At 45.4% G+C, this 12,244-nt stretch overlaps 1 protein-coding gene across 2 annotated transcripts in view; it reads left to right on the forward strand.

The window, feature by feature from the left end:
• Window positions 1-12,244, forward strand: part of LONRF3 (LON peptidase N-terminal domain and ring finger 3) — a 46,814-nt gene that overhangs the window by 8,074 nt on the left and 26,496 nt on the right. Inside the window, exons 4-6 of one of the 2 annotated variants that reach the window (XM_064278716.1) lie at window positions 3,784-3,939; window positions 6,496-6,724; window positions 7,496-7,586. In XM_064278716.1, the coding sequence (XP_064134786.1) occupies window positions 3,784-3,939; window positions 6,496-6,724; window positions 7,496-7,586 (476 nt within the window). The remainder of the gene's footprint in view (window positions 1-3,783; window positions 3,940-6,495; window positions 6,725-7,495; window positions 7,587-12,244) is intronic. The other variant, XM_023553867.2, reaches the window with a different exon arrangement.

Consider the following 12,244-nt stretch of genomic DNA (forward strand, 5'->3'; position numbering starts at 1 on the left):
CACATCAAAGACTGTGCTTCTAGGTATGTCTGGCATCTGCCTCTCTCCCAACCTCACAGCACCTTCCTACAGAATCAAAGCCTGTTTTTAAATTTATAGTCCCTGACAGGGGCTGATGACTCAGTAAGCAAGGTAGGCACGGGCTTACTTGTGCTTACTTACTAATCCGTAGTGAACAGTTTCAAAGATGTGGTGAAACCCACGTTAAACTATTCATTACAAATTATCTGGTAAGCAAGGTAAGCACTTTGCTTACCTTGCTTATTGGATAATCTGCCCCTTGAAAGGGACCTTGGTCCCCATTTCTCCTGTCATACATGGAACTCCAGCCTTCAGCTCCTTTGCTAGAAATAAAACACACTGTCTCACAAATGCTAGTCGGAGACTATTACAATATAATCCAAACAGTCATTCCAACTGTTGGTCCCAGTGGAATGTGGTTGTTATAAAAAAAAAATTCCTTAAAATATTGACAGCATTAGTGAATACTAAAGCACCCTTAATTTGTGGGCTTTGTTGTTTATTGTTTTGCAATTTACTGTCATGGTGTCTGGCTAACTGGCTTGGAAGTTGGATGCTAACAGTCAGTAGTCTTGTTCTCCTTCTGCCCTCCTCTCCACCACCACCCCCCCGCCCCATTCACCACCACCCCTCAAGTGCTTTGTCCCAGTGTGGTCTGGCAGAGCAGTAGATGAAGAAACTGAGTGTAAGAGACAGGACTGGCTTCTGAAGGCTCCAGAAAGGAATCTTTGGCAAAGTCAGTGGGCTGGGGGAAGCCGGGCTCTGGATTTTCTGACTCTCACAGTGGATTTCTTTCTGGGAAGTTGCTTTGACCTGGTTTGGGTGTATGGACAAGGTGTTGTTGAGAGGAGCCCAGGTGGGGGAGAATTCAAGCTGTGGACCCTTGCCCAAATCTTAGGAATAGTTCATGGTGTGAATAACAAGAGCTAACATTTATTGAACATTTTCTGTATACCAGGTACTGTGCTAGGGGCTTTATGTGGAAGAACTAATTTAATCTCCACAATATCCCTGTGAGAGTAGGTAGGTACTGTTATTTATTCCCATGTTAACAGATGAGGAAGCTTGAGGCTTGGTGACTTCCCCAATCAACTGGTTATTGGTGGGAAAACATTCAAACTCAATTCTGTCTGCTTGCAAAGCTAGCCCTCTTAGCCCTTCCACCATCCTGCTATCCCAGGAGGACATATCAGGAGACTCAGCACTCATCGTTGGGGCTAGACTGAAAGTAGCAGTAGAACTATCCAGTTCTGAGATGGACAAAGGCAGTTTGCAGAACCTCGACTTTGGGAACAGAGTGTGTAAGGGTCAACAGAGTCAGGTCTCAGGCCCAGGGGTGAGTGTTTTCTTTAGTCCTGTTTGTCCATTTCCCCAGTTGGCCTGAGAGATTCTGGTACCATCAGTTGGGTTTACCTCTCTTCCCAGCGCACTTTTACAGGCCAGCTGGTATCATTTCCAGAACTGCTGAAGGAAGGGGGCAAGACAGTGTGCTCAGTTCTGGAGACCCAAAGAGGCATAAGGCCTCAAGGAACTTGTAATCTTGCATTTGTTTATACAAATGCCGTATAATACATGCGAGCATATGCCCATGATGCATGTTATGGGAGTTCTGAGGTTCGGATGAGAATTTGGAGAGTGGTTTCCATTGAGTGTGGTGATGTCATGGCAGCCATTTAAGAACACTGAAGGCCCTCAGCTATGCTTATTTACTGGATTGTTCTAGTTTCAGGGCTAAAGCTTTCACAGAGATGGCCTAGGTTCACTTGGCACTAATTAGCTGCCTTAGACATCCCCAGGCCTGGGTTTCTTTTTAATGTTTGTTTTTACCTTGGCTTCCCCCCGCCCCCCTCTCCCCGACCCGTTTGAACCATTTTTTAAGGCTGACACTGAGGTGGAATTGACTCATTCTTGTGGAATTATCACTGTCACTGAGGGCTCACCCTCTCTTGTTTCCCAAAGCCAGTGAGAAGGCCTAGAGAAAGATATTAGGTAGTAAAGGGAAATGCTGCTATTATTTCTGCCTTGTTTCCTTGGATTTCTCCCCTCTGCCTCCTTTTCCCTTCCACCACTCTTTCCCCTTTGATCCTTGTACCTTGGGATGCCATGTGACTGTTACTGAAAGACATGACACTCTCTGGAAGAAACCCAAGGAGACTACCTCATATGTGGGTTGGTCCTTTTGGGTCACTCAAAAGTACTTCAAAGGGCCATCTTTGGCCCCTGTAGAAGGAAGAGCCTCTGAAAAGCTGCAATTTCTGGCTTTGAGTACAGTGAGTACCTTTCCATCTTACTCCTTTGCCAACTTGTACCTGAGATGTGTGTTTCCCAGGGCTAGGGGAAACAGGGACCTTTCTAGGGACTTTGGGCCTGAATACTAGGCTTCCCCCTGGGCCCTGGGATGGATAAGAGTTTTAATTCAATTCCATCCAATGTGATAAGTATTTACTGGACATTTGTTATGTGCCCTCCAGAAGCCTGCCATCAGGTTGGAGAGAAAGACTTATATCTGTGATGCTGTTTGAAGATTACACAAGACTGGGTAGCATAAGATGCTATATTATGATTCACTAGAGAACATGAAAGGAGAGATCAGGGAGGCTGGAGTAGTAAGGGAAGGCTGCACCTGAGCTGAGCCTTGAGGGCTGAGCAGGGTTTGGCTACGTGGCAAGTGCTGGCATCTGTAGGAACATCATGAAGGAGCTACTGGGGGCCAGCAAGGGAACCAATTAAACTGGAGAGAGTTGGGTGTCCTGTTAAATTCCCTGACTGTGTACACTGAGCCAAGGGAGTGGGACATCCTTTAGTGAGCCTCCAGATACTATAGGGGGTGCTTGGTGGTAAATACTTGAGTATGTTTTAGAAGCCAAATGACCTGTCCTCCTGTGTTACATGATATATAGATACGTATTCATAATATCTGCTGGCATAGGGGAGATTTGAAGCAAGAATGTGAGGAGTTAAAGGTGCAGCCTGCACTACGAAACATATAACTCTGAGCCTCTTCTGGTTCTTCTCACTTTACCACTGGCTTATCCAATTGCAAAGGAAACCAGCAATAGCCTGGGCCCTGCCTGCCTGCCTGCCTGCCTGCCTGGCCCCTGGTACTTGAACTTACCTGACATTCTCTGGAAAGTGAAGACCAGAATTGGGGAGGAAAGGCTGGGAGGAAGGGTGGGTTCTGGTTTTCCTAACACTGTATTGCTCAGGTCTCACCTCTGAAGGGATTAATGATCCAGGGGTGATGGGGGGGCTCAGTGGTGGGGAAGCAAAATGGGTAGGTAGAGAAAAGAAACAGCGAGGAACCTAGGAGACATTTATAGACTTCTGTCCACTGGAGTGTTATGGACATGGCTCCAGGTTCTCCAACTGACGTTTCTCTCCTGATTTCTCCTCTCTGTCTCTTTCCTCCCAGATGGGTTTAAAAGTCTCACTGCAGATATTTCTAGCTCCAGAGTGGTGGTTCTTAGCTTTGGCTTGGTAAAAGAGCACCTGTGGTGCCTTTTGAAAATCCAGATTCCTGGGCCCCACCAGGGATGGGAGTGGGAACTGGGAACCTGGATTTTTCATAAGCTCCCCAGGTGAGTCTGATGCACGCTGAAGGATGAGGACCTCTGCCCTGGTGTGTCAGGGGGCTGTGGTCTAAGACTCCCTCCCTGGAGTTTTGCCCTGCAAGCTATATTCCCTGCCCTTTCCTTCCCCTCCCCGCTTTACCTGAGCACCTGTAGAAACTTAAGTAGTGAAGTCTTCTGTTTTATGTCACAGCTTTTCTTTAGTTTGTTTTCACCATCAGTCCCGGGGGATTCTCAGGAACATATTCTCGATATCCTGAAGCTGTTGGCATCTCACCCTAGATTAAAGGAACACGTAGAGTCAATGGCTACTGAAGGCACCAGCCATAATCTACCAAAGTTGTCACAGGTAAAACTCAACTCACCCAGCTCGCTTGTGGTGCTTCATTTGGCTGTTTTGTGGGCAAACATGGGGAGTGAGCTCTAGCTCTCCTACTCCAGTTCACGAAAAAGAAGAAATGAAATCACTAGTGGTTGGTGTTCTTTGCTAAGAAGGCTATTGCTTAATGAAAAAACTGACTTTCAGATATGGCCCCAGGGGTTGTTTATTTATTTATTTGTAAAAAATTCTCTGTCAGATTCAGCCAAGAAATAGATTTGCCAGAGCTAGAAAGGTATTGACCCATTTCCTCTGAAGCCATACAACTGGGGGGCGGGGGGGTGGGTTTTTCGGTTTAGGGGCAGAGCCTGGGAAGAGGGCCTGGCAGCCCCTCCTTGCCTGCTTTTGGTTTGTTTAAGCTGCTGGCCTGTTAGCATCAGCTGAGATCCTTGTGCAAAGATAACTCCATTTGATTGCCAAGTGGAGGGAATTTGATACTCCTTCACTGTGCCTTATACATGTGTAGATTTCCAATACGTATTTGTAGCAGAGAAGAGATTTGGGAATGGTGTTGAAGTTCCTGGGAGGAAGAAGGGTGTTTGTGCCTTTCTTTGAAATGAGGGAACAGAACCACAGAGAGATGGGCTCCTGGCCCTGGCTTTCCCAGCAGAGAGTAAGTGGGCCAAAACTGGGGCTCAGAAGTCCAGATTGGAAGGCAGAGTTTAGTGCTGAGTATCTGGGGGCACCCCTGGAGTAATTTCTGCTCCATTTCTTCCCTATGTTCTTCCCCTGTAATGAAGCCCTGGGCCCTCAGTGGCTTCTTGGATGCTCTGACAGGTGAAAGTCTTACATTTCCCCAGATTCCCTGACATGGAGAAGGAATAAAATGCAAGTGTGCCCAACTTAAAAAAAAAGGGGGGCAGCCCACTTAGAGTATCTCCTGGAATCAGAGAGCCCCTAGTGCATTTCAGTAATTGTTCGGGTTCATTATTATATGATTGGGAGCTCTAATACTGAACTGAAGTGCCTGGAGTGACTTCTAATTGTAGCTCAATCTGAAACGAAGAAAAATGGTACCCCTGGCATTCCAATAGGTGTCCCTGGGTGGTGCAAACAGTTAACCTTCTTGGCTGCTAACCAAAAGGTTAGAGGCTCGAGTCCACCCAGAGGCACCTTGAAAGAAAGGCCTGGTGATCTACTTCCAAAAAATCTGCCATCAAAAACCCTAATGGTGGGCACAGTTCTACTCTGACACATACAGGTTTGCCATGATTCAGAATCGACTTGATGGCAACTTTTTTTTTACATTCCAATGTGAGTTAGCTGGGGAACAGGGATTAGATTTCCCTCCACATTTTGCTTTGCAAAGCAGTATACTCCTGTATGAACAATTCCTTGGGCTCAGGGAAAGTTGTGGCTGTAGTTCTGCTATTGTTATTAGGTGCCGTCAAGTCTATTCCAACTCGTGTGTCAGAGCAGAGCTGTTTTATAGGGTTTTCTTGGCTGTAATGTTTACAGGAGCAGATCATGAGGTCTTTTTGCTACAGTGCCACTGTGTGGGTTCGAACAACCAGCCTTTTGGTTAGCAGCTGAGCGCTTAACCATTGCACCACCAGGGCTCCTAGTATTGCTATAATGCTGAACAAAACCTGAACTTCCCAGTGACTGAGAAAACCCACATCCCTTTTCTCCTCACCTCATTATTTTCTCCCAGCTCTGTGCTCCCCATTTTCATCTATCTAGCAGGTGTTTTTTTTTTTTTTGGTGAAAGCTGGGGGAGAAACAACAACATGAACATTTTGACCTGTGGACTGTGGGTTTAGGTTAGAGGAGGGGTTTCACTAGCTAAATCTACATAAACACATTGTCATTGGATTTCTTTCTAGATCTGTTTTCAAATCCCCACCCCCCCGCCTTTCCTGGGCAAAAATTCTTTAAAAGGCTTGAGACATTATTGATGGTTTTGCCAAAGGATTTTGTCCCTCTTTCTGTCTTTTCACTGAAAATCTAATGAATAGTTTTTCCCTAGTTCGTTTGACAAGTAGAACATATAGCTCTGGGGCATGAGATGACTTTGCAGGCCTGTGAACAAACCTGTGCCAAAGACTCAACAAAAGTCCCTTTGGGAGCTGGGGGTTGGAAATTACAGATGGCCTGGAATGGCAGTGAGGGTGGGAGGAAGTATTGAGTAACAGGATCTACCCTCATTGCCTGCCCTGGTTTCTCTGAAATGGTACTGGGGAATGATTTGGACAGGGGGGTGGCTGGTGCCATACCTTGCATTTCTCCCCTTCACCACTCCCTAAGGATTTCCTCCCCCTCTCCCACACCCACACCCACCCCTTTATATCCTTGACCAGGGAAGTTCCCCACCTCCACCCAAGCTGGGCGTGCCTTTGCTGCAGATGCTGCGTGGACAGGAAATGGGAAGTATGCCTTACGACTGCCCTGGTTTAGCGATGTGTCTACTAAATGATCAGGGGTGGGGATCGGAGCTACGCAGTTGTTTGTTCCCTGTGGGTAGGAATATCACAGAACAATATTGGTCCTAAGTAGATTCTGATGTTTGGCTCTTCCTTCCTCCAGGAAAATCCGGCACTCCCTCATTGTTTTAGTCAGGAGGAAGCAGCCGCTAGGCCAGCTCAAGTAAAGGTGAATGGTCCACAAGACCAAGAAGAAGGAGAGGAGGAGAAGAGGGACGCTGCTTCTGCAGAGGGTGACTCCACCAAGACTGGAAAGTGCCAGAAAAAGAAAAGGAAACATTGTCAAATTGAACCCCAAAGCCTGGACATGCCTAATAAAGCTTCCAAGCAAGGTACTGACTCTCCCCAGAGAGAAAGGAGTTTGAAGGAGATGCCTGGACTCATCAGTATGTGCAAACTACTTGATCTCCATCTGAGGGCTTCTCAGACTCTGAGTGTGGCCCAGCTCTGGCACTTATCAGCTGGCGACCTCAGATGGTTGCTGGAGGTTTCCATGTGATAATGCATAGTGCCTAGAACACTGTAAGTGTTCAGTAATAATCCTAATAGCTAGCCAAGGCAGACAGTCAAACACAGTATCAAGTAATGACAGCCTATGCCCTTGACAGTGTCACTTCCTTCCAGGCTAACCTACCCCATAACCTCCATCCAGAAATGTAGGGCCAGGGAAGTGCGCCCAGGCCTTACCCTGCTCACTCCCAGTTGTACTCCCATAGGTAAGCATCTGAGAAGCAGCAGGTCTTTCCAAGAGAGGCTGGCAGTGCCAAGATTCGGTCTCAGCTTTGAAGGCCTGGCTCACTTCATGGAATTGTGTTGCTGCTGCTTGGTTGAGTGGGTGCTTGTTGCATTGGAATGAAGTCCCAGGGGTTCTTGGACATTCTCTGACTTGCATCTCTCTAAGGGGGAATGCCCCAGGCTGCTAGAACCGTGTTAGTGCCTACTTCAGGGATCCCATTCTCAATGGCTCAGGTGACCACTAAATCAACTCTCTGGGAGGTGGCTAGAGTGACACAGAAAAAATAATTGGGCCCTCTTTGCCTCAGAAGTACAGTCTGCGAAACCGAGGTTGCTCCAGCTCTGACTCACTGCTTTCTAAATCACAGGTCCTCCCACTGATGAGGGGGCCAAACCTGCCCTCAATATTCCATTTGCATCTTTTGACGCATCTGACCTTGAATGCTCAGTGTGTATGAGGTACGTGCTGTGTGCCATCACTTACTGCCTGATATTTTCTCCCCTCTGATGTCTGAACCTTTCTGCTAGTGACCTGCCTGTGCGGTCAGTTAGCATGTGAAAGCATGGTTTGAATGAAACAAATCACAACGTTGATTGTCACATGGGCTAGCTTGTGTCCTCTGCTTATGGACTACATTCCTGACTCCTGACTTAAAAATACTTGGAGAGTGGGACGGGAACAGTCTACTCAGAGATTGCAAACTGATAACCCACAGGCCGAATATGTTCTTTGTTTGACCCTCGTGGGTTTTTCTAGTTAAATATACTCCCCAGTCGGCCATAGTCCCCATCACCTCCCACTGCCTTATACCAGCCCATGTCTCACATTTGTAGCACTTCCCTGGTTCCTGTAGGTATTTAAGCTTGTGATTGTGGAACTAATCTCAACTATTGGATTAAGAACTCAGAGCTCAAGGGCTAATACCAGTGCTATAGGCCTATTATTTGGAAGCCAAATAGAGGGTCTGACTAGCTTTTGTTCTGTGTCATGAACAATAGTTAGTAGTGGATGTGAGCTGCTTGGCCAACCATCTCTTGGCCAACCATCTCTCCTCCACCCAGTGCCACACTGTCTATGTTCTCAGATTTCTGGCAAGGCAAATTATCCCCCTCCCTCAAAAAGAAAGTGGCTGTGTTCATCCCCCCTCCCTCAAAAAGAAAGTAGCTGTGCTCATGGTCTGTGTAACCACGTAAAATACAAAAGTTTTACATTTTCACCTGTTACATTTCACATCTGTGACTTGGTAGCTAAAAGAAGGGGCTTCTGAGCTAGACAGCCTGAGTTTCAATCATGGCTGTGCCACTTACTGGCTGTTTGACCTGGAGAAAGTTATAGTCTCTACCACTGTTTTCTCATAAGGAAAACAGAACAATAGTACCTACCCTGATACATTCGTTATGATGATTGAGAAAATCTATTTTAAAACACAGAATAGTGCCTGTCATATAGTAAATTTTTACTTAGTAAATGTTAACTATTGTCCCCTCTGGACCAGAGGTTTTAAACTTCAGGTCCATGGGCCCTTGAGGAAGTTCTATGTGTGGATTCTAAAAGATCTATGAATTCCCTGAAGTTCTATGTAAAAGCGTGTGTATGTGTGTGTGTATGTGTGTTTCCAGGATAAGATCCGTAACTTTCAGTAGATCTCAAACAGTTCTGCTTTTCAAAAGAGCGTTAAAAGGAGGCTGAGATATTTGTACAAAGGTTGTGAGGAAGATATGGGAGAAAAGGTGCCAAGAAAGGTCTTTTGGTCCACCACGTAGTGGAATCCTGCCAACAGAGAATGCTCAGATGTTTTCTTGCCCTTTACAAGCACACATGCTTGCCCTATCAATCACATGTATTTCTATTCTGAAGGACTTCTCTTGTTGTGTGGACCACAATGAATATGGAAGCAGTTAGTTGGAATGTGTACTTTTTCTTTCTTAAAAAAATTATAGTTTTCAGATTTGCTCGTGAGTTTGGTCAGACCTGATAAGGAACAGTTCAACAGAAGGAATGTAGAAGCCCTCAAACAAGAAAGCCTTCCATTATACTGTCAGGAGTTTGTTTAGGTGGAGTTGGGTAGAGTGGGATGGGCTATGTAACCAGTTCCCTTTTTCCACCTGCCTCTGCTCCTTACCCCTCCTAAAGACCTCACAATGAAGTGGCAGGGGGTCGTGCCAGAGGGAATGTATGAGATAGAGAAGCTCTGCTTTTAAGCAGAGAAATGGGCTTCTGCCTTAAGCAGATGTGATATGAGCCATGGACTTTCAGCTGTCAGACTTTGGGTAGACGTGATTGAGCTTACTCAGAAAGAGCAGGTCTTTGTTGTTCTTATCCTTCTGAACACTCCTCCCAACATCCAGGGGACATGGACTCAAACATACAGACTCACCCTGTTTGTGTTTTTTTGAGGACTGAGACTCCTGAGCTTTAAGTTCTTTTTTTCCTGCCCTTCTTCTCCTTTCTCCTTTTTATCTGTTTGTCCCTGATCTCAGCAGGAAGCTTTGGAAAAGGATTGCAAATTTGGTCCAAGAAATAAACACTAACAGAATAAGACCCCCTTCTAGCTTGCTCACTCTCTGAGTTTAAAAGCCATCATTTCCCTTATCCTCTCCCCCTGTTCCAAGTGAGACTTCAGAACAAAAGCCCATCTTTGCCTAGAGCAGCTGTTGCTATAGATCTAGTCGGACTCTAGCTGCTTATGGTGAAAAGAAAGCTGCCAAGTCTAGACAGCATTTCTGATCTTGAGGCTCTTAAAACCATAACTTTTGGTCAGAAGCATGCAGTTCTTCGTCCAATAGGGTTTGTCTCTAAGTTAGAGATCAGATGTTGACAGTCTTTTTCACATCCTGCTTTGGCTTGCGTTATTGCAGATTTGAAAAAGTTCTTGTTTCTACCTCTCTTTAATGCTAATTTTTTTCTTTTCTATTATTGTTAGGATTATTATTAGATTCTATTATTACCCTCGTGTGACCTTGAAAGAGGGTGTCTAGGGTAGAAATATTCTCAGTCTGCCTGGTTATGAAACTAGAAATTTGTACTGCCTGTACAACTTTCTAGAATGACATCTAGTCCTATGGTGCTGATTGGTAGAAAGGCAAGTTAGAGTGTGAATTTATCTATTCTGATTCTGGAGAGACAATAAGGAGCAAGTTGTAAAGCCCACAGGGAAAAGGGTGGAAAGAGTGAATGGGACAAGAATTGGAGGTTGCATTAATGAGGAACTTTCCAATCTTCTAGTCTCCATTGCTGGATTAGGAGAGCTCTGAGCTCAGCTGAGGGAAACCAGTTGCCTTTGCATTGACCTTGACTCATGGCAACCCAATGTATGTCAGAGTAGAACTGTGCACCGTGGGGTTAATGGCTGTGACCTTTCAGAAGCAGATCACCAGGCCTTTCTTCCAAGTCACCTCTGGGTGGACTCAGAACTCCAACCTTTCAGTTAACAGTCAAGCATGTTAACCATTTGCACCACCCAGGGACTCACTGCTCAGGAAAGACATCCTCTAATTTCAACACGTCAGAACTCTGCCCCTCCATCTTTAATGACTGAAAATCCTCCTTTGAGATTCAGCTAGTACCCTAGCCATTGGGGGGCACCTCTGGTGCTGCCTTGGGTTGCAAGGATATTTTGAGATGCAAAATGGGAATGTTTGATGTTTGAACCAGTTACCTAATGGCCCAGTGACCTCTTTGTCAATTGAAAAGAGCAGCTTCATATTTAACCTAATTTCATGCACTCAAGTAGCTGGGTGTTAGGAGTTCATTCTTCTTTGTTCCTCCTTTCCTGTCTCCTTCCCTTCCTTCTCCTCCCTTCCTCCCTCCTTCCTTCTCTTTCTCTCTTTGCTCTCATTTGACAACAACAAAAGAATACAATTCAAGGATGTAACTGGTGGGAAACGATAGCTATTTCCAGATAAGCCAAACATTTTATCCGAGCTGACATCTAACTGAAAGCATTTATTATTACTATTGTTTACTCCGTCACTGTGGCAATGTAAAAAGCTTTCTTGTGAGAAAATCTGGCACTGCTGTGATTTAGAAATGTTTCCCTGAAGTGTTTTCCGAATCACTACCTAAAGTGGTAAATAAAAGGGAGAGGAATTAGAATATCTGTATCTATACCTATCTTTAGAGAGAGAGAGAGGGAGGGAGAAGAGTATGTGTATGAGTGTGTGCAGCTACCTGTAGATGGATGATATCTGTTTTAGATCTAGATATACACATAGTCAAAAGGAGCCCTGGTGGTGCAATGGTTAAGCGCCCAGCTGTTTACTGAAAGGTTGGTGGTTCGAACTCATCCAGCGGCTCTGTGGGAGAAAAGACCTAGCGATCTCCTCCCATAAAGATTACAGCCTAAGAAACCTTATGGGGCAGTTCTACTGTGTCACATGGGCACGCTAGGAGTTGAAAATCAACTCGACAGCACACAGCAACAACATACGCGTAGTCATGGCTGGGTCATATAGTGGAGAAAAAAGGTGGGCTTGGGAGTCAGATCCCAAGCCTTGCTGCTTACTAGCTAGCTGTGTGACCTTGGGCACGTTATTTAACTTGTTTGAGTCTTGATTTCTTTAATAGTAAGATGGAGCCAATCATAATTCCCACCTATTAATATATAAAATTAATTTATATGAAAAATAGTATTGCACACACACCCAAGATAGCAAGTGAAGTATATTCCATCTGTTGCCAGTCGATTTATCCAGTCAGCCTTTGCAGAGTAACAGAGTTGTTGTTGTCAGGAGCCTTCGAGTCAGTTCTGACTCACAGCGACCCTATGTGCAAGAGAAGGAAACATTACTTGGTCCTGCGCCATCCTCACAATATTTCCTATGCTCGAGCCCATTGTTGTAGCCACTGTGTCAATCCATCTCATCGAAGGTCTTCCTCTTTTTTTCTGACCCTCTACTTTACCAATTATGATGTCCTTCTCCAGGGACTGGACTTTCCTGATAACATGTCCAAAGTATGTGAGCTGAAGTCTTGCCATCCTCACTTCCAAGGAGCACTTCTTCCAAGACAGACTTATTCATTCTTCTGGAAGTCCATGGTATATTCAGTATTCTTCACCAACACCGTAATTCAAAGACATCAGTTCTTCTCCGGTCTTCCTTATTCATTGTCCAGC

Source organism: Loxodonta africana, chromosome X, assembly GCF_030014295.1.
Source record: "Loxodonta africana isolate mLoxAfr1 chromosome X, mLoxAfr1.hap2, whole genome shotgun sequence".
Classification (NCBI taxonomy): domain Eukaryota; kingdom Metazoa; phylum Chordata; class Mammalia; order Proboscidea; family Elephantidae; genus Loxodonta; species Loxodonta africana.